The 22685-nt window shown below is 43.2% G+C and overlaps 1 protein-coding gene across 5 annotated transcripts; it reads left to right on the plus strand.

Annotated features, from left to right (window-relative positions):
* The first annotated feature begins 1979 nt into the window (after positions 1 to 1979).
* On the plus strand, positions 1980 to 20880 carry LOC139366571 (mothers against decapentaplegic homolog 5-like). Of its 5 annotated transcripts, none has more exons than XM_071104223.1 (9): positions 1980 to 2080; positions 5806 to 6125; positions 6279 to 6472; positions 6682 to 6897; positions 7542 to 7820; positions 13303 to 13404; positions 17320 to 17541; positions 19736 to 19992; positions 20286 to 20880. In XM_071104223.1, exons 3-9 carry the CDS (start codon positions 6286 to 6288, stop codon positions 20427 to 20429), a joined length of 1407 nt encoding a protein of 468 aa, XP_070960324.1. In that variant the 5' UTR covers positions 1980 to 2080; positions 5806 to 6125; positions 6279 to 6285; the 3' UTR covers positions 20430 to 20880. The 5 variants fall into 5 exon arrangements, with proteins under 5 accessions (XP_070960324.1, XP_070960325.1, XP_070960326.1 ...); XM_071104224.1 differs by having other exon boundaries at positions 5806 to 6035; XM_071104225.1 differs by having other exon boundaries at positions 5806 to 6035; positions 6282 to 6472.
* Positions 20881 to 22685: the final 1805 nt, after the last annotated feature.

Below are 22685 nucleotides of genomic sequence, written 5' to 3' on the forward strand. Positions count from 1 at the left end.
CTAGTATGGTTCTCAATCAGAGGCAGGTGTCATTAGTTGTCTCTGATTGAGAATCATACTTAGGTAGCCTGGGTTTCACTGTGTGTTTGTGGGTGATTGTTCCTGTCACTGTGTTTGTTGTCACAGGATAGGCTGTATAGGTTTTCACGGTCCGTTTGTTGTTTTGTAGATTTAAGTTATTTCATGTATCGTTCAGTTTTCCATTAAAGAAACATGAGTAACCACCACGCTGCTTTTTGGTCCGCTTCTCCTTCTACAGACGAACGTCGTTACACGTGTTTAGCACTAACTGAAGTTTCTTTAGTGCTTTATCCGGGTAGCCGGAAAGTAGAGCATTGCAGTAGTCTAACCTAGAAGTGACAAAAGCATGGATTAATTTGTCTGCATCATTTTTGGACAGATTATTTTTATTTGTTTATTTATTTTCAATTTAAGGGGTGGATCAGCTTAATATTGTGGAAAGATTGTTGCTTCCATCAATGTAATTGTCTGCATCATTTCCAATCCCCCATATCGTAAAAATATCCATATACATACAGTGGGGCAAAAAAGTATTTAGTCAGCCACCATAATTTACAAATAAATTCATAAAAAATCCTACAATGTGATTTTCTGGATGTTTTTTTATTCATTTTATCTGTCAAAGCTGAGGTGTACCTATGATGAAATTTACAGGCATCTCTCATTTTTTTAAGTGGGAGAACTTGCACAATTGGTGGCTGACTAAATACTTTTTTTGCCCCACTGTATAGGGCAGGTAGTCAAGGAGGTGATGGAGTCCAGGTGAATCTGACGCGCAGGTGTACGTAACGATGGTGACCGGTGTGCGCATAACGAGCAGCCTGGTGATCTAGAGGCTGGAGAGGGAACGCACGTGATTGTCAGAGTCGGCGTATTCAATCTTAGTCTTGGATTGATGCTTTGCCTGTTTGATGGCTCGTCGGAGGCCATAGTGGGACTTCTTATAAACGTCTGGATTAGTGTCCTGCTCCTTGAAAGGGTCAGCTCTAGCGTTTAGCTCAGTGCGGATGTTGTCTGTAAATTCATTGGCTTCTGGTTGAGGTATGTACGTACAGTCACTGTGGGGATGATGTCATCGATGCACTCATTGAAGAAGCCGGTGACTGATGTGGTAAACTCCTCAATGTTATTGGATGAATCCCAGAACATATTCCCGTCTGTGCTAGCGAAACAGTCCTGTATTGTCTGCTTCAGTGGACCACAGATCACAGCATCTGCTGATGTACGATTATGATCATTCTTCTTCACAATATATTTTTTTACACAAGCTGCTCATGGGCAATTCCACAAGAACAGGGTGATGCTGAGACTCAGATTTTTCATTTTTCATTAAACGTATGTGCAATAAAGACAAATCATACAACTCTATGCACAAGGACTGCTTTAAATTATTTTCACATAACATTTTACATAAAAACACATTTTTATTGTATTTTTTTTCTATTTGGTTTTATTTTATATTTTCTGCACTTTGAGATTATTTTATATAATAACGTGTTTTACAAATGTAATAAATTATTATTATTATTATTATTATTATTATTATTTACTTAAAGAGCAGTGCAGATTCTGGTAACAGAATGACAGCACAAACAGCACCAACCGTCATTCTGTTACCAAACTTTGCATCTGCACTGTTCTTTAAGTAAATGTATTTTTGTAAAATGTTCTGTGGAAATTGTTTAAAAGTCATCATTTTACATAGAGTTGTGTATGGTTGCAATCGTCGGCTTTTGTTTGACATACCCAGATGTTTCACTTTAAAATGTATCAGCATCACTCTGTTAACATGGAATAGCCCTCATCTGAAGAAGACTCGTGACAAAGTGTAAAATAGAAGAAGAAGAAGAAACAGATGATGAAGAACATTTGAGAGTCAAATCTCTCATTTAGCGGAGGGATATGCGCTCCGCCTCCCAGTCTACTTGACGCTGGGACAGATGAGTCGGGAGAGTTAGGCGAAGGCTTTGGAGGGGAAAAAAAGTCACATAAAAAAAAACCCGGCTTTAAATAGAGAAAAGTACTAAGGAAGCGACCAGCCTGCCTCAATTCTTGAAAGGTATGCGATGAAATGATAGCTTACCCACTAGATAAGCATGTTTCCATGGGTAGGCTACACAATTACCAAGTTTTAATCAGTAAAGCTAGGCTTGGGTACTTTTCCAGAGGGGGGTGGGGTGTAGCTAGCTGGAGAAGTGATTGAAAAAGTTATCTCTGGAATGGTGGAGAAGGAGAACATAGCTAGTTAGCTAGGAATTAGGGGGGGTGGGGATAAAGACGATATTTGTGGTCAAAATAGGACGTGTTCTCGTTAACGTCAGCCATATAAAACCACACGAACAACTTTTGATTGTGCCATCAATTCGGTTCAACTCGATAACCCAACTGGCTGACTTAATTCACTTGTAGCGTGTCGAGCTAGCTAACGGTAGCTACTTGGCTAAGTTTAGCCAACGAACTTGCAAAATTAGCGAAATTGATATAAAATTCATATTTTCCACTCTTAGCCATAATCACTTAACCTTAGCTACATACGTAAAATTATGAATAAAGAATATCTGAAAACGAAATACACATGGCTAGCTAGCTATGTGTATTGAATCAAATTGAAAACGTACTAGTTAACTGTAATGTTACTGTAATGTCTACTTTGGAAGTTAGCTACTTTGTTCAACGTCGACAAAATTCCAGGGAATCGGGACATGTGTTGATTTCAAGCTTCAGTGGTATAATGGTTGTGATTATGGGTCAAGTACCTTAATGAGTATCACCTTGGGTGGGGATGGGGAGACGTCTCATGCTTAGTTACCGGAACCATCCTTTGTTTCGCCCTTCACTTTCATCGTGTAGCCAGAGCATGGCCATGTCAGAATTGTCTCAACGTTCAGTATTATTTTCTCAAGTCTGTTGAATGTTGCTATACATTTTGCTGAATTTCTCAGCTTCATCTCAACAAGATGCTGTTGTTCTGCCCAATTTAAGTGAGGCACTCTCAAAACCTGGTACCCATGGTGACGGTCAGACTCTTCATCCAGACACTGTTTGTGTTGTTGCTTCCTGACCCTGCTTACAGGACAGCCAAGCAGGAAAAGACTTAGGTGTGAAGTGATGTTATCAGTCACTGGACTCGGGGCTCTGTGCACCTCGTTTCCTGTCGTTAACGTTATTGTATTGCTGTCATCGCTCACTTGGCATTACAGCCTCACAGCAACAGAAACCAGACAGGCTGTGTCCGGAGAGCTTGCTTACCAAGTTATCCATATATTCATGGATGAAACAACACGCCTACATGGATCTTTAGAGAGTCCGTGAATAGCCTAGCTAGTATCTGCTACATTTTGTTCTTGTATTCCCTGCCATCTCACTTCTTCACACATGCAAAGCTCACCATTTTTTTTTTTCCTGTGTTGACTGAAGTGTAGGGTATAGTTCATTCCCTATAGGACTCCACTATTGCTTTTTTCCCCTATTGTAACAATGAAACATGAAGCTCTAAACTGCCTGGTGCTGTTGGACAGCTGTAAGGGAAGGGATATGATGAGAAAGGAGCTTTCAGTGGCCTCACATCCTCTGCTAGGGCTGTTTTCAACAGCTGTGCAGCAATGCCTGTATTTTCTGTCTTCTTTCTGTCTCTGTCCACCCAGTATGGCTGTCCCAGACAAAAAAAAAAAAAAATCTTGGTCGACCGAGAGGAGTCTGTTCTTTCAACCAATCGATTTGACCACTTTAAAAAAAAAAAAAAAAAAAACGTTTTTCCAACTATAGACACACCCTGTGTTTGAATAAAATCAACTTTATGTAGGCTACTGAGCAAGTCTGATGCTTTAAGTACTGCGAGCCAGAGATCAATATAGCAAATAAACCTCTTCCTGATCCTTCTGCTGCTGCTGGCCTTTGCAGATTTTGCCTTTTATGTTCCTGCAGTTGCCGGTAATAGGCAACTAAGTGCCAAGTTAACGTACCATTTTCGCTGGTCTGTGTGTCAGTTACGATTTTCATATGCACATTTTCGTGGAACAGTTTAATTTATAGTCTTCATAGCTCAAAATCAATGGCATGTGGTTAATCAAAATTCTATTTAAATGTAACGTCTGTTGCCATTGGCAATATGTAAAAGTAGCCTACATAAAGCCAACATCATAAACATTGCAGCTCACCGTTAGAAAATAGCCAGAATTTAAAAAAATATATATATATATATTTTTTAAATTAAAAAAATCCTATAAATCACCTTGGCCACGCATGGCCTGTCTTCACGGAACCTGAAACATTGTATGAACAATTAATACCAGTGTGCCCCAGACAGACACAGCTGTAGGCTATTTGTGCAAGGGATAAGAAGTAATCAGGTAGGCCTGTTTTATGACGTTTACACCGGATCAGAGCGTGACATTCCCCCCCCCATTTCAATGCTGAGTGGTCATCGACGGGGAAGAGACCTGGAAAGATTAGTCAAATAGGCTACGTTGAGGAACTATTGTCATTCTCAATGGATGTACAGACAAACTTAGTTTACTTGCCAGTTTTTGAGGTAAAGAAAACACTACTTTGAGAAGCTCCACAACTCATTAGTGGTGGTGCGTTAAGCCAATCCAGAAACAGTATCAGATCCCCAAATGGACACATTTTTATAGGCCTACATTTGCACGCAGGCCAGGTAGCCGATGGGCGTAGAAGTAGGCCTAATCGGGTGCCACATCCTTACTCAAGATTGACAGGAGCGCTCCAAACAGAAGACCACTACTAAATTAACAAGTCATAAATGGAATGAAATAAAGCGTAACTTTCCTCACTGGTGTGCCATCCCAGCGGCCTCCACTATAGACTAGTCCACTCAGACAGGCATCTCGTGTGCCATAAAATATTTTTATTTATAAACTGGGTGGTTCGAGCCCTGAATGCTGACAGCTGTGATGTATCAGACTGTATACCATGGGTTTTGAGAAAATACTTATTTTTTACTGCTCTAATTACGTTGTTAACCAGTTTATAATAGCAATAAGGCACCTCGGGAGTTTGTGGTATATGGCCAATATACCACTGCTAAGGGCTGTGTCCAGGCACTCCACATTGCGTTGTCTAAGAACAGCCCTTAGCCGTGGTAAATTGGCCATAAACCACACCCCCTCGTGCCTTATTACTTAAATATTTGCCACTGCTCGACAAAAAAAATCTTGGTCGACCAACTCTTTGGTCCTTCAAAAGCTGCTGTATGTGAAATATTGTCTGCTATAGGGTGGTAAATGACACAACCGCATGATGACTTTTGTTTCCAACATTAGGGCTGTTTTCCTAAACAAGTCAAATCCACTAAGTGTTTTGTTTCCTTGCCATGATACTAAGGAGTATGGTGATACTGGTATCGTCCCGGGCTTAGATCAAATCAAATTTTATTTGTCACATACACCTGGCTAACAGATGTTAATGCGAGTGTAGCGAAATACTTGTGCTTCTAGTTCCGACAGTGCAGTAATAACCAACGAGTAATCTAACCTAACAATTCCACAACTACTACCTTATACACACACGTGTAAAGGAATTAATAAGAATATGTACATAAAGATATATGAATGAGTGATGGTGCAGAACGGCATAGGCAAGATGCAGTAGATGGTATCGAGTACAGTGTATATACATATGAGATGAGTAATGTAGGGTATGTAAACATAAAAGTGGTGTGGGGTATGTAAACATTATATTAAGTGGCAGTAGATGTCACCTGACCTGAGGATTCTGTTGTGCCATATATTTCCAACACAGCTTCTCTTCTTTTTCCCCCTCCAGGTTCCACACTAGACCTTTACCCAGGCTCTGGCCACCTCATCATATGGTACGGACCTAACCAGAGGGAGAAGAGGAGGGAGATAATAGGTCCTTTTCCTATTTATGTCTGCCTATTGACTAGCTACGTTTGTAAATCCTCTCGGCTGTTGTGTCCCAGAGGCCTGAGCTCAGCTGAACTTGTTCCCCAAACTGCACTCCCTCAGTGGGGTTGGTTGTGACCCAGCTCCAAGGTACATCCCACCTCACGGCAGGCTTTCCTTTCCTGAGCAGCAGCAGCAGCTGTGTCCTTGCCTGCGTCCTGCCTCTATTTCCTGTCCTTGGTGTGCAAGGCTAAGCCTCCTCTCTACACTCCCCTTCCCCAAACACACACACACACTCTCCCTGTTGTACACGATCCAAGAAGAGGAATCGTCAATCCCTTAACTTCCTGGTACATTTCTCTCCCTCGCTCCACTCCTTCTCACCCTGGACAGCAGCACCATGACCTCTATGTCCAGCCTGTTCTCCTTCACCAGTCCAGCTGTGAAGCGTCTGCTGGGGTGGAAGCAGGGGGACGAGGAGGAGAAATGGGCTGAGAAGGCTGTTGACGCTCTGGTCAAGAAACTGAAGAAGAAGAAAGGAGCCATGGAGGACCTGGAGAAAACCCTCAGCAGCCCAGGACAACCCAGTGAGTGACCCTGTCTGTCTGTAGTGTACTGTGTGTGTGTGTGCGGTGTCATACTTGGTCCATTTCAGGCCAGGTGTGTGTGTGTGTGTCTCTCTCTGGATCATAGAGTATTCTAGATGACTTAAGAAAGCGATCATCATAATACTTTGGTCCAGATATTTTCTCACCTTTCCCCTAAAACACGTCTCTCTAATCTCCTGTCCTGCCAGGTAAGTGTGTGACTATCCCTCGGTCTCTGGACGGTCGTCTCCAGGTGTCTCACAGGAAGGGTCTCCCCCACGTTATCTACTGCAGAGTGTGGAGGTGGCCCGACCTACAGTCTCACCACGAGCTCAAACCTCTGGAGGTGTGCGACTACCCCTTCGGCTCCAAGCAGAAGGAGGTCTGCATTAACCCCTACCACTACAAGAGAGTAGAGAGCCCAGGTACGTCATGTGTTCATTCCCATTACAGTATTGACTCAATCTAATGCATTGTAAGACCTTAGCCTATACGTGTGATTAATTTGTGGCTGTTGTCCACGTCTTTCAACAAGAAATGTGTAGGACACAGTAAGGCTAATCTGTCTTAAGTTACCGTTTTAAGTGAAGGAGAGTACGGACTTTTCACACTATATAGATTAGAGTTTCCAATAAATATCCCTCAATGTGATTTCATCAAAACAATATGGGACATTCTGGCTGCTTCCTTAGAGATAGGAAGTGTTCTCTTGTCTCCTCGTGAGTGACGTGATATCTACCCTTGAATTGGTTCATGCGGAGCTGTCAGGCAGGGAGGGGGAGGAGCAGAGCACAGGACAAGGACTTTCAAAATGACCTGATCAATAGGATCTGCATCATAGTATATTGTTTGTTTGTTGTTGTTGTTGAATGTAATGGAAATAAGAAGAGAACTGGTATTGAAAGCACTTTCATTCAGATGTGAAGGCTAGATGCAAGTCCTTTCAATTGACATGCACAACAGTTCCAAATGACGACCGGTCATGCTGATGAGAACATATGTTTTCACTGGTTTCAGATTAAATACTGTAGTGTCTCAAGGTTTCTTTTTAAAATCTCTTCTCCGCCAGTGCTGCCTCCGGTGTTGGTGCCTCGCCACAGTGAGTTCAACCCCCAACACAGCCTCCTGGTCCAGTTCAGGAACATGACTCACAACGAGCCCCACATGCCCCTGAACGCCACCTTCCCAGAGTCCTTCCAGCAGCACAGCGGGGGCAGCGGCTCCTCCTTCCCAATCTCCCCCAACTCCCCCTACCCTCCCTCCCCAGCCTCCAGCGGAGGGGTGGGCACCTACCCCAACTCTCCTGCCAGCTCCGGACCCTCCAGCCCCTTCCAGCTTCCAGGTAGATGTCAGTATACACTCCTATCATATATCATGCACCTATGTGTTTATTGATAGTCCGTTACCATGGCTGCTATTACAACATAATATGTTGTTAGCTTATGTCATATATTCACACTTGTACACTTCACCTGGTCTCACACTGCCCTTTGACCTCTGAGAATGTAAAAAAATAAATAAGTGTTTTCCTGGTGAAAATGTGATTTTTAGAAATCAGTGGAGGACAATTTGGTTTGATTTCTAACAGTTTGGGATGATGGTCCATGATACAAACCAGGGTCCTCTGACAGCCAGGGGGAACAATCAAAATGCCAACTAAAGAGTGTCACAAAGCCCGGCATCAGGTTGACTGTCAGTCACTGTGCTCATCGCTGGGCCCAACATAGCTCCTATTCTGGTGTGTGTGTATATATACAGTTGAAGTCGGAATTTACATACACCTTAGCCAAATGCATTTAAACTCAGTTTTTCCACAATTCCTGACATTTAATCCTAGGAAAAATTCCTTGTCTTAGGTCAGTTAGGATCACCACTTTATTTTAATAACGTGAAATGTCAGAATAATAGTAGAGAGAAGGATTTATTTCAGCTTTTATTTCTTTCATCACATTCCCAGTGGGTCAGAGGTTCACATGCACTCAATTAGTATTTGGTAGCATTGCCTTTTAAATTGTTTAACTTGGGTCAAATGTTTCGGGTAGCTTCCCACAATAAGTTGGGTGAATTTTGGCCCATTCCTCCTGACAGAGCTGGTGTAAAGGAGTCAGGCTTGTAGGCCGCCTTGCTCACTTGCTTTTTCAGTTCTGCCCACAAATGTTCTTTAGGATTGAGGTCAGGGCTTTTTGATGGCCACTCCAATACCTTGACTTTCTTGTCCTTAAGCCATTTTGCCACAACTTTGGAAGTATGCTTGGGATCATTGTCCATTAGGAAGACCCACTTTAATTTGACTGACTCATGTCTTGAAATGTTGCTTCAATATATCCACATAATTTTCCTCCCTCAATATGCCATCTATTTTGTGAAGTGCACCAGTCCCTCCTGCAGCAAAGCACCCCCACAACATGATGCTGCCACCCCCGTGCTTCACAGTTGGGATGGTGTTCTTCAGCTTGCAAGCCTCCCTTTTTCCTCCAAAAATAACGATGGTCATTATGGCTATTTTTGTTTCATCGAAAAGTACGATCTTTGTCCCCATGTGCAGATGCAAACAATAGTCTGGCTTTTTTTTGCGGTTTTGGAGCAGTGGCTTCTTCCTTGTTGAGCTGCCTTTCAGGTTATGTCGATATAGGACTTGTTTTACTGTGGATATAGATACTTTTGTACTTGTTTCCTCCAGCATCTTCACAAGGTCCTTTTCTGTTGCTCTGGGATTGATTTAGCATTTTTAGCACAAGTACGTTCATCTCTAGGCGACCGAACGCGTCTCCTTCCTGAGAGGTATGACGGCTGAGTGGTCCCATGGTACTTGTGTACTATTGTTTGTACAGATGAACGTGGTACCTTCAGGCATTTGGAAATTACTCCCAAGGATGAACCAGACTTGTGGAGGTCTAAAAAAATAAATCTGGGGTCTGGGATTTCTTTTGATTTTCCCATGATGTCAAGCAAAGAGGCACAGAGGTTGAAGGTAGGCCTTGAAATACATCCACAGGTACACCTCCAATGGACTCAAATGATGTCAATTAGCCTATCAGAAGCTTCTAAAGCCATGACATCATTTTTGGGAATTTTCCAAGGCACAGTCAATTTATTGTGTGTTAACTTCTGACCCACTGGAATTGTGATACAGTGAAATAATCTGACTAAACAAGTGTTGGAAAAATTACTTTTCATGCGTGAAGTAGATGTCTTAACTGACTTGCCAAAACTATAGTTTGTTAATAAGAAATTTGTGGAATGGTTGAAAAACGAGTTTTAATGACTCCAACCTAAGTGTATGTAAACTTCAGACTTCAACTATATATCCCCAGCCAGTGAGATTTGCTGGTGAAAAGGGCCACTGTAGTCAGGCATAATGGCAGCAGGGAAAATAGCTTTTTGCCTTTTTAATTGTGGTGAATTACCCCCAGGGTTGAATCACTGCAGTGCTAGTGCTGTCACTTCTATGTGACAGACCCGTCTTTTACGCTGCTGCTACTTTCTGTTTAGAATTTATGCGTAGTCACTTTAACTCTACCTACATGTACATATTACCTCAACTAACCGGTGCCCCCGCACATTGACTCTGTACCGGTACCCCCTGTATATAGCCTCCACATTGACTCTGTACCGGTACCCCCTGTATATAGCCTCCACATTGACTCTGTACCGTAATACCCTGTATATAGCCTCCACATTGACTCTGTACCGGTACCCCCTGTATATAGTCTCCACATTGACTCTGTACCGGTACCCCCTGTATATAGTCTCCACATTGACTCTGTACCGGTACCCCCTGTATATAGCCTCCACATTGACTCTGTACCGTTACCCCCTGTATATAGCTTCCACATTGACTCTGTACTGGTACCCCCTGTATGTAGCCTCCACATGGACTCTGTACCAGTACCACCTGTATATAGCCTCCACATTGACTCTGTACCAGTACCCCCTGTATGTAGCCTCCACATTGACTCTGTACCGGTACCCCATGTATATAGCCTCCACATTGACTCTGTACCAGTACCCCCTGTATGTAGCCTCCACATTGACTCTGTACCGGTACCCCCTGTATATAGCCTCCACATTGACTCTGTACCAGTACCCCCTGTATGTAGCCTCCACATTGACTCTGTACCAGTACCCCCTGTATGTAGCCTCCACATTGACTCTGTACCGGTACCCCATGTATATAGCCTCCACATTGACTCTGTACCGTAATACCCTGTATATAGCCTCGCTACTGTTCTTTTACTGCTGCTGTTCAATTATTTGTTGCTTTTATAAAAATAAAAAAAAATCTACTTCCAAATCTAATTTTATTTGTCACATGCACCGAATACAACAGGTGTAGGTAGACCTTACAGTGAGATTCTTACTTACAAGCTCCTAATCAACAATGCAATTTAAAATATACGAATAAGAAATAAAAGGAACGAGTAATTAAAGAGCAGCAGTAAAATAACAATGCCGACTATATACAAGGGGTACTGGTATAGAGTCGATGTGCAGGGGCACCGGTTAATTGAGGTATTGTGTACATGTAGTTAGTTATTAAAGTGACTATGCATAGATAACAGAGTAGCATTGGTGTAAAATAGTGGGTTGGGGGGCAATGCAAATAGTCTGGGTAGCCATTTGATTAGATGTTCAGAAGTCTTATGTCTTGGGGTAGAAGCTGTTTAGAAGCCTCTTGGACCTAGACTTGGCACCCCGGTACTGTTTGCCGTGCGGAGGCAGAGAGAACAGTATTTGACCAGGGTGGCTGGAGTCTTTGACAATTTTTGGGGGGGCCTTCCTGTGATACCGCCTGGTATAGAGGTCCTGGGTGGCAGGAAGCTTGGCCCCAGTGATGTACTGGGCCTTACTCACTACCCTCTGTAGCGCCTTACAGTCAGATGCAGAGCAGTTGCCAAACCAGGCGGTGATGCAACGTCAGGATGCTCTGGTGCAGCAGTTGAACCTTTTGAGGATCTGGGGACCCATGGCATATTTTTTTCAATCTCCTGAGGGGGAATAGGTTTTGTTGTGCCCTCTTCATAACTGTTTTTGTGTACTTGGACCATGTTAGTTTGTTGATGTGGACACCAAGGAAGTTGAAGCTCTCAACATGGTCCACTACAGCCCCGTCGATGAGAATGAGGGCGTGCTCGATCCTCCTTTTCCTCTAGTCCACAATCATCTCGTTTGTCTTGAAAACATTGAGGGAGATGTTGTCTTGGCACCACACAGCCAGGTCTCTGACCTCCTCCCTATAGGCTGTCTCATCGTTGTGTCATCGGCAAACTTAATGATGGTGTTGGAGTCATGCCTGGCCATGCAGTCATGAGTGAACAGGGAGTACAGAAGGGGACTGAGCACCCACCCCTGAGTGGCCCCTGTGTTGAGGATCAGCTTGGCGGATGTCCAGAGGGAGGTGTTTAGTCCCAGGGTTCTTAGCTTATTGATGAGCTTTGAGGGCACTAGGGTGTTGAACTCTGAGCTGTAGTCAATGAATTACATTCTCACGAAGGTGTTCCTTTTGTCCAGGTGAGAAAGGGCAGTGTGGAGTGCAATAGAGATTGCACCATCTGTTAGGGCGCTATGCAAATTGGATTGGGTCTAGGGTTTCTGGGATAATGGTGTAGATGTGAGCCATGACCAGCCTTTCAAAGCACTTCATGGCTACAGACAAGAGTGCTACGGGTCGGTAGTCATTTAGGGAGGTTGCCTTAGTCCCTGTGTCCAAGAACGTTATGGCGGTCTGCTTTAAACAGGTTGGTATTACAGACTCGGACAGGGAGAGGTTGAAAATGTCAGTGAAGACACTTGCCAGTTGGTTAGCGCATGCTCGAAGTACACGTCCTGGTAATCCGTCTGGCCCTGCGGCCTTTTGAATGTTGACCTGTTTAAAGGTCTTACACACATTGGCTGCGGATCACATGATTACACAGTCGTCTGGAAACAGCTGGTGCTCTCATGCATGTTTCAGTGTTATTTGCCTTGGAGCAAGCATAGAAGTAGTTTAGCTTTTCTGGTAGGCTCCTGTCACTGGGCAGCTCTCGACTGTGCTTCCCTTCAGTCTGTAATGGTTTGCAAGCCCTGCCACATCCGACGAGTGTCGGAGACTGTGTAGTACGATTCGCTCTTAGTCCTGTATTGGCGCTTTGCCTGTTTGATGGTTCGTCGGAGGGCATAGCGGGATTTCTTACATTTCCGGGTTAGAGTCCCCGCTCCTTGAAAGTGGCAACTCTACCCTTTAGCTCAGTGCGGATGTTGACTGTAATCCATGGCTTCTGGTTGGGGTATGTATGTACGGTCACTGTGGGGATGACGTCCTTGATGCACTTCTTGATAAAGCCAGTGACTGATGTGGTGTGGTACTCAATGCCATTGGAGGAATCCCGGAACATATTCCAGTCTGTGCTAGCAAAACGGACCTGTAGCTTAGCATCTGCTTCATCTGACCACTTTTTGTATTATTTATTTTTTAAATTATTGATTGAGTGCTTGGTCTGTAGGAAGACCAGTCTTCTCATTAGAAAACATTACCAACAGTCCCCACCCATACCCCACTTGAAACGTTTCTCAATTTCAGTCCTCATCAGTGGTTGTGTAATACAACACTTATGGGACTTGTCCATACGTTAGTGTTCCATGTGGCGGATGTGTGTGAAACACTACACCTGTTTCCGGGTAGAGAAAGATCCTGTGGTGGCGGATGGGTTTTTAACTCCTCTTGGGAGTTGTCCGTCCGTGTGTGTGTGTATATGTGTCCGTCCTCTGTGTGTGTGTGTGGACAGCCATTTGTCATCAGCTGCATCTGGTCTCTTAACTATCTGTCCATTTGTGGTGTTTTTTCTCTCCAGCTGATACCCCACCCCCGGCTTACATGCCCCCTGACGAGCAGATGGGACAGGAGGGGTCCATGGAGACCAGCAGCAGCGGGCCCAGGAACATGCCTAGTGGGGGTGAGGAGTCTGACCTTCAACTTTTACACAATAAAAAATATTCTCCACTTTAATCAATCAGGAATTCCTGATTCCTGACATCATATCCTTCATTCATTGGAACTGATTTATCCTAATTGTCTACGTTGACCTGATCACATGGCAGTCAATACAAACTGAAATCCTACTGTTCCCTGAAGGAGAGAAACGAGGTACAACATACTACGGGGAGTCGCACTCTCGTGACTTCGGTTGAAGGATCTATACTGATCAACAATATAAACCCAGCATGTAAAGGGTTGGTTTCATGAGCTAAAATGAAAGATAGAAGCTGATTTCGCTCAAATTTGTTTTCATCCCTGTGCAGATAAGCTGATTTTGCTCAAATTTGTTTACGCTCAAATTTGTTTACATCCCTGTGCATTTCACCTTTGCTAAGCTAATCCATCCACCTGACAGGTGTGGCATATCAAGAAGCTTATTAAACAGCTGAATCATTCCATAGGTGCACCTTGTGCTGGGGGAGAATAAAAGGCCACTCTAAAATGGGCAGGTTTGTAACCCAGTTGGAACAGGGACAGCCCCCCCCCCCCCCCTTTCAATGGCTTATACTTTTAGGGGTTTAACATGGACAGGTTTTCAGCCTGGATGAAGTCAGACCCCTTATAGATGCAGTAAAGAGGTCAATTGAACTGGACCAAAACAATGGAATTGCCATGGAAACGTTTGGGGGGGGAATCCAGTATCTCCTCATTGTCTCTTCCCCCCCCCCCCCCCGAAAAACGAACCTACATTTAGGGAATTGTTTACATGTATGTCACAATGTTGAAGTAAAAATCGGAGTATAATGCTTGTATGGATGTAAAGACCAACACATGTCAACACCAATGAACTGCATTACAGTAATAATACAATTAAAAAACATCACCGATTTCTGTATGCTAGCTATGCTAATCACCTTATAGGAACGGGAATTAGCATTTAGCCGCCACTTCTTCAACATGAAAGGAGACTACTACTACATTAGGGGGTGTGCTGAGTAGTTGGACAAAACGGGTCTTGTAACAGAAATGGGCAATTTTCTGGATACGATTTATGATCACTGATAATTACAAAAACGACTTTCTCATGTCAGTCAGTCGTATTAAGGTTTTACATGGTCTAATTAACTCAACTGGCTAGTTTACCTGTCTGTAAAGAGAAGGGTGGGCTGTACGTTGATCCTGCTGCTCTGATTGGATAGAGTGACGCTGTATTTCTCTGCCCACTCGCTTCATAATTACACCCCTATCACTTTTTTCGCTAATGTTTTCGGTCTGATCATTTAGTTTACTGCTGCCTGCTACTGTGATGCATCACATGGCGAGGACGTTTGCTATCAAGCTATCGATGTGCATAATATCTAATAAGCAGGGCAAGGGTATGAAAATGAGGATGTTTAATCCGACAAAGTTGGCTGCCCGCTGCAAATTGAGGGCACACGAGTATCAAAACGAGTATGGCCATGTCTGCACACCCCTATTCTAAATGTTATGCAGCCAAATCGGACTTAAGTAACCACATTTGTGGGCCTGTTTACAACGTCTGCGTTCCATTGGCCACTTTACCTCTACAACTTCTGCTTTACCTCATCTATGTACACGGGGCTCCGGCAATGACTGACGTAGCACCCTGTTTGGCTGGGACCAAACGGGGGGGGGGGCATTGATGTTACTGTAATGTTTTTGTGGAGGGGCTCAGACCCATGCTAAGGCCCCTCGCTCCAGGGGGGGTTACCTGAGCCGAGCGCTCGGCGGCTCCTTCCTCATTGATAGGTGCCCGTAAGCCCCACTCCCTCCAACTCCCAGGAATTGGAAATAGAAATGTGATTGCCATAATGCCGGGGGAAAGACAATGAGCTGCATTCGCCGGAGGTTATGTATGCTTGCTGATGTTAGCCATGATAAGGCTTCTGACAGCAGCATGTTCCGTTTAGAATAACCAAGCGATTTAACGATAGCTACGTATACTAAACAAGCAAGCTAGCAACGCAATTCCACTGTTAAAGGAAGCCGGAATAGCTAGCCAGTAGCTAGCTTGCCTCTGCAAGTTGGCAAACCTGGCTATCACGATATGCAGCGCTTGTTAGCTAATTTGGTCTCAGGTCTACGTAAGACCTGGATCACCAAGGTGGGACCTGGACCCTTCTGGGAAAGAGAGTCAAGCGGTGCTTAACCAAGGCAAACACATGAACCCGGTCGCCCTCTCTCTTCGGATACTTCCCCGTAACCGGAGACGGAGCATACAGGAGCCGGGAGACATTCGACCAGACCGACTCGTAACCGGGCACAGAGCATACAGGAGCCGGGAGACATTCAACCAGACCGACATGTAACCGGAGACAGAGCATACAGGAGCTGGGAGACATTCGACCAGACCGACCCAAACCGTTTCCGCGTCCCTCAACTTAGACTCAGCTGAGGTACGTCCACCCGGGAGAGGAAGTCCGTATCTGGACCACCAAGCCCCCTAAAGAATGCTACACAATTGTCAAGAGAACCTGCGTTGCGGACTAGTAGTGGAACAGTGCCAGCCTTCCCCTAGTCTCGAGCACAAACTGAGGGCAGCTTGACCGTGCGCCGAGACATACAAGACAACAAACGTGAGTGTTGCAAACCCGTACCCGGGCTTATTAGTGTAACCCCTTAGATTCTTGACTGTCACTACTTTGCAGGACTGACACGCGCACACAAGATCATCGAGTTCAGACGAGTGCCCTGTGTTATTAGTCTGGCAATAAAACACACAACGTAGGTGTTCAGTTAATGAATTTACATTCCTCCAGCTCGGTCTTCACCATAGTCATAAATGAACGACCAACATGGCTATAATAACACAATGTTATCGTATAGTTTTACAAAGAATGCACATCACGAGAACACGTGTTGTATTTTACAGTAATGTAAACCAAGGCTTAAAATACAACCAATCAGCTAGCTTCAGAGATGCCATTATAAATAAATATTCACCACATAAATTACAACATACCTGGCAATTATTAAATATATTTTTTTTTATTATTTGACCTTTTATTTATCTAGGCAAGACAGTTAATAACACATTTTAATTTTCAATGACGGCCTAGGAACTGTGGGTTAACTGCCTGTTCTGGGGCAGAACGAGAGATTTGTACCTTGTCAGCTCGGGGATTCAATCTTGCAACGTTTCGGTTACTAGTCCAATGCTCTAACCACTAGGGATAGTTTGCTCCATATACATTCATAAGGCACTTTATACAGTTAGACGAGACAATTTATAAAGGATTATAACATGTTATATCCCAAAATGGAGTAGAGCTCAACTTTTTACATACCTTTCATTTTTGATTATGGTGAAGACGGTAACTCAAATATGGCGACATTGGTGAACTTGACACCAGACCAATTGCAGCTTATACCAGGAGAGGCTGTAGTAACATGTATAAGAGCCTTGAATAGAGACATAACATCTTGGAATTTATTCCCTTTTTAGAATGAGAATATACCACCTAGGGACGCGTGAGACTGTCTCGTTTTCCAGTTTTATTTTAAGGTAGCGTTCACGCCGAGGTGATGAGCTGAATAATTGAAGGAATGAATCCAAGCCTCACGTTTATCACCTGTGGAAGGCTTTGGCTCCCAGTGAGGCACAGATTTCATTGGCCTCGTCAGGCGTGATTGTTTCAAGAGTGCGACTCCCCCATAATATGTTGTACCGAAGTTGACTGACTGAAAAGGAACTATGGGCACCACAACATTCATGAATTGATCAAATTTTAAATGGTACATTTCAAGATTTACGCATCCATTTTCCTTTACAACAAATAAGGATCCCTGTAGATATGTAGGGTTCGAGGAACCGAGCCAGTGGTCTAGAATTGTGTACTATGAGTTAAACCTCCGCTCTACCTCCCTGTAGATGTGCAGCCAGTGGAGTACGAGGAACCGAGCCACTGGTGCAGTATTGTGTACTATGAGTTAAACAACAGAGTGGGTGAGGCCTACCATGCTTCTTCTACCAGCGTCCTGGTGGACGGCTTTACCGACCCCTCCAACAACAAGAACCGCTTCTGCCTGGGGTTGCTCTCCAACGTCAACCGGAACTCAACCATAGAGAACACACGCCGCCACATCGGCAAAGGTGAGAATAAACACACGCGCGGTGCCACATCGGCGAAGGTGAACACGGCATCACATTGAGATTAATAGATTAGTTGATGAGGTTGTGAAGATTGAAATTAGATGAGGTGTTTAGAGAAAGTGTGGGGAAGAAATGGTGACAAACATGCATGATATTCAACTAAAACATGCATTTTTTTAAAATAGATTTGTATTCTGGGTTGTGTTATTTATTTGCTAGGTATTACTGCACTGTTGGAGCTAGAAACACAAGCATTAGATATTACTGTACTGATGGAGCTAGAAACACAAGCATTAGATATTACTGTACTGATGGAGCTAGAAACACAAGCATTAGATATTACTGTACTGATGGAGCTAGAAACACAAGCATTAGATATTACTGTACTGATAGAGCTAGAAACACAAGCATTAGATATTACTGTACTGATGGAGCTAGAAACACAAGCATTAGATATTACTGTACTGATGGAGCTAGAAACACAAGCATTAGATATTACTGTACTGATAGAGCTAGAAACACAAGCATTAGATATTACTGTACTGATGGAGCTAGAAACACAAGCATTAGATATTACTGTACTGATGGAGCTAGAAACACAAGCATTAGGTATTACTGCACTGTTGGAGCTAGAAACACAAGCATTAGGTATTACTGTACTGATGGAGCTAGAAACACAAGCATTAGGTATTACTGTACTGTTGGAGCTAGAAACACAAGCATTAGATATTATTGCACTGTTGGAGCTAGAAACACAAGCATTAGGTATTACTGTACTGATGGAGCTAGAAACACAAGCATTAGGTATTACTGTACTGTTGGAGCTAGAAACACAAGCATTAGATATTATTGCACTGTTGGAGCTAGAAACACAAGCATTAGGTATTACTGTACTGATGGAGCTAGAAACACAAGCATTAGGTATTACTGTACTGATGGAGCTAGAAACACAAGCATTAGGTATTACTGTACTGTTGGAGCTAGAAACACAAGCATTAGGTATTACTGTACTGATGGAGCTAGAAACACAAGCATTAGGTATTACTGTACTGATGGAGCTAGAAACACAAGCATTAGGTATTACTGCACTGTTGGAGCTAGAAACACAAGCATTAGGTATTACTGTACTGATGGAGCTAGAAACACAAGCATTAGGTATTACTGTACTGATGGAGCTAGAAACACAAGCATTAGATATTACTGTACTGATGGAGCTAGAAACACAAGCATTAGGTATTACTGTACTGATGGAGCTAGAAACACAAGCATTAGGTATTACTGCACTGATGGAGCTAGAAACACAAGCATTAGGTATTACTGCACTGTTGGAGCTAGAAACACAAGCATTAGGTATTACTGTACTGTTGGAGCTAGAAACACAAGCATTATATATTACTGTACTGTTAACTAGAAACACAAGCATTAGATATTACTGTACTGTTGGAGCTAGAAACACAAGCATTAGATATTACTGTACTGTTGGAGCTAGAAACACAAGCATTCGATATTACTGCACTGTTGGAGCTAGAAACACAAGCATTAGATATTACTGTACTGATGGAGCTAGAAACACAAGCATTAGATATTACTGCACTGTTGGAGCTAGAAACACAAGCATTATATATTACTGTACTGATGGAGCTAGAAACACAAGCATTAGATATTACTGCACTGTTGGAGCTAGAAACACAAGCATTAGATATTACTGTACTGATGGAGCTAGAAACGCAAGCATTAGGTATTACTGCACTGTTGGAGCTAGAAACACAAGCATTAGGTATTACTGTACTGATGGAGCTAGAAACACAAGCATTAGGTATTACTGTACTGTTGGAGCTAGAAACACAAGCATTAGGTATTACTGTACTGTTGGAGCTAGAAACACAAGCATTAGGTATTACTGTACTGTTGGAGCTAGAAACACAAGCATTAGGTATTACTGTACTGTTGGAGCTAGAAACACAAGCATTAGGTATTACTGTACTGATGGAGCTAGAAACACAAGCATTAGATATTACTGTACTGATGGAGCTAGAAACACAAGCATTAGGTATTACTGCACTGTTGGAGCTAGAAACACAAGCATTAGATATTACTGTACTGATGGAGCTAGAAACACAAGCATTAGATATTACTGTACTGTTGGAGCTAGAAACACAAGCATTTTTCTCTTTTTTTTCTCTCACTCCCTCAGGTGTCCACCTGTACTATGTAGGAGGTGAGGTGTATGCAGAGTGTCTGAGTGACACCAGTATCTTCGTTCAGAGTCGTAACTGTAACTATCATCATGGTTTCCACCCCACCACGGTGTGTAAGATCCCTAGTGGCTGCAGTCTGAAGATCTTTAACAACCAGGAATTTGCTCAGCTACTGGCCCAGTCTGTGAACCATGGCTTTGAGGCGGTCTACGAACTGACCAAGATGTGCACCATCCGCATGAGCTTTGTAAAGGTGATATACAATTTACATTTTGATTCAACAATGATATTAGTTTCAGTACTATGTACAGTTCACTGCTTTATGATTTTTAAAAAAATAGATGTTTTGTGGAAATAACTGTTTCAAATTATCTTAATTTCATTGAAAGAGCAACTCAGTAATGTTGAGAATAACACTGTGGCGTAACACTGAAATGGAAAACAGGCATTTCTGATTGGACAAATTCGCTGTTTCATTCCTCTTTTTTTTTGACCATTTACTGAATATGACCCATCTTTAACTTTCTCTCGCTCCCCCCCCAACAGGGCTGGGGAGCCGAGTATCACCGACAAGATGTCACCAGCACCCCCTGTTGGATAGAAGTGCACCTTCACGGCCCTCTGCAGTGGCTGGATAAAGTGCTGACACAGATGGGCTCTCCTCTCAATCCCATCTCTTCAGTGTCCTAATGGTTACCCCCCAGACCAGACTCTCAACCCCATCTCTTCAGTGCCCTAATGGTTAACCCCCCCCCAACAGACCAGACTCTCAACCCCATCTCCTCAGTGTCCTAATGGTTACCCCACAGACCAGACTCTCAACCCCATCTCCTCAGTGTTTTAATGGTGCCCCCCCCCAGACCAGACTCTCAACCCCATCTCTTCAGTGTCTTAATGGTGCCCCCCCCAGACCAGACTCTCAACCCCATCTCTTCAGTGTCCTAATGGTTACCCCAGACCAGACTCTCAACCCCATCTCTTCAGTGTCCTAATGGTTACCCCAGACCAGACTCTCAACCCCATCTCTTCAGTGTCCTAATGGTTACCCCAGACCAGACTCTCAACCCCATCTCTTCAGTGTCTTAATGGTCCCCCCCCCCCCCCCTAGACCAGACTCTCAACCCCATCTCTTCAGTGTCTTAATGGTGCCCCCCCCCCCCCCCCCTAGACCAGACTCTCAACCCCATCTCCTCAGTGTCTTAATGGTGCCCCACCCGCCCCCCTAGACCAGACTCTCAACCCCATCTCCTCAGTGTCTTATTGGTGCCTCCCCCATGACCAGACTCTCAACCCCATCTCCTCAGTGTCTTATTGGTGCCTCCCCCATGACCAGACTCTCAACCCCATCTCCTCAGTGTCTTATTGGTGCCTCCCCCATGACCAGACTCTCAACCCCATCTCCTCAGTGTCTTATTGGTGCCTCCCCCATGACCAGACTCTCAACCCCATCTCCTCAGTGTCTTATTGGTGCCTCCCCCATGACCAGACTCTCAACCCCATCTCCTCAGTGTCTTAATGGTGCCCCCCCCTCCAGACCAGACCAGACCAGCCAGGCTGGGAAGTTCTTTTACAATTTTTTTTATTTTAAACATTGTTTATTTTATTTTAATGTTTTAATGAGTAAAAGGAGATGTTAAAAGGCTGTTTACAGTATCTGGCTGCAGAAGGGATGTTGAACCCAGAGCAGCATAATTAAAAGAAAGAAAAATGGAGGCTACAAGCAGAAGATTAAAGTAGAGTAGCGGCACAAAATAATGGACAAAGTACTGCTCTGAGTCATCCACTACCAACCATGTGCTTAATCTATTGAGAGTAGTAGGACTGGAAAGCATGTACCTTACTTTATATTTTAAATGTTTTTTTTAAAGGATTTTGCATAAAATGTTTGAAATTTTTTTCTTTCTGTATTTTTTTTTAGTTAAAAAATAATAATAATGAAATGTATATCACTACTACTACAAATTTACCACAGTCAAACTACTTGTAATTTTACTTTGCCAACGTTTTCTTTTTTTTCTTGCCATGTTTTCTAATGCCAGATATTTTACATCTAAGGTATAGATATCATTATGTGTACTATTAAGACTCAGATCTCAATGTTTCCATTTTATAGTTTCTATCACTAGAAAAACTTGAGTTACTGCCATTTTTAAATAAAGTATGTCTAACTGATAACTATGATATGAGTTCATTTAATGAATGTTTTGAGCAGGTGACAAGCTAGAAACTTCTGAGGAGAACTGATCAATAAAGTTGTCAATGATGCTGGGTCGGTTCTCTGTACATACCGTATATGTTCAAGTGACAGAATGACTTTCTGTATTCATTAACTATTTTTTTTATTTTTTTTATCTTGTGTAGGTAAGTTTTCTGTGTAGGGTACAGTTTGTGGCATTATTCTGATATGACAGAATCAACTTCATTAGCACAAAGTTAACCGGTAATGGGCAACAGTGACTACATGTTTATTCACCTGATTTATATTATGTTTTAACACTTTTGTGAATACTTGTCTGTTGTCACGACAACTTCTATTGAAAAACAAGCATTGGTGGGTACTTTAGTTGCGATGCTGACATTTTAATGGTGCGGCACTACAGTCTATTACGGTTAATAAAACCCATCATTTGATTGGCGCTAGGAAATCAACTTGCCAGACCACCATTGGTAAAATATATATCCCTGTTCATCTATTGGTCCGCGTTGAGTTACCGTATATCTACTAAAATATGGTCTTAACTGTCACCAGGGTTCAAATCCAATGCCAAAAAAATAAACCGGGGTACGCTGGTGTGAAAACCCATGCACTCCCATTGATAACAGTCTAACGGTAGGTAGCTACAACACCGACGGGAATTCTGTAAATCGAGTGTCACCGTTTCTATTGGAATGCAACGTCAGCTTGTTATCTAATTGCTTTTCTTCGTTTAACAGCCAACAAACGGT

Source organism: Oncorhynchus clarkii, chromosome 14 (assembly GCF_045791955.1).
Source record: "Oncorhynchus clarkii lewisi isolate Uvic-CL-2024 chromosome 14, UVic_Ocla_1.0, whole genome shotgun sequence".
NCBI classification, from domain to species: domain Eukaryota; kingdom Metazoa; phylum Chordata; class Actinopteri; order Salmoniformes; family Salmonidae; genus Oncorhynchus; species Oncorhynchus clarkii.

Coding starts and splice junctions, on each gene's coding strand:
- LOC139366571 (XM_071104223.1), top strand. CDS start 6,286: ATGACCTCTATGTCCAGCCTGTTCTCCTTCACCAGTCCAGCTGTGAAG. Junction 13,405..17,319: donor CAGGAACATGCCTAGTGGGG/GTGAGGAGTCTG, acceptor ACCTCCCTGTAG/ATGTGCAGCCAGTGGAGTAC. Junction 19,993..20,285: donor TCCGCATGAGCTTTGTAAAG/GTGATATACAAT, acceptor CCCCCCCAACAG/GGCTGGGGAGCCGAGTATCA.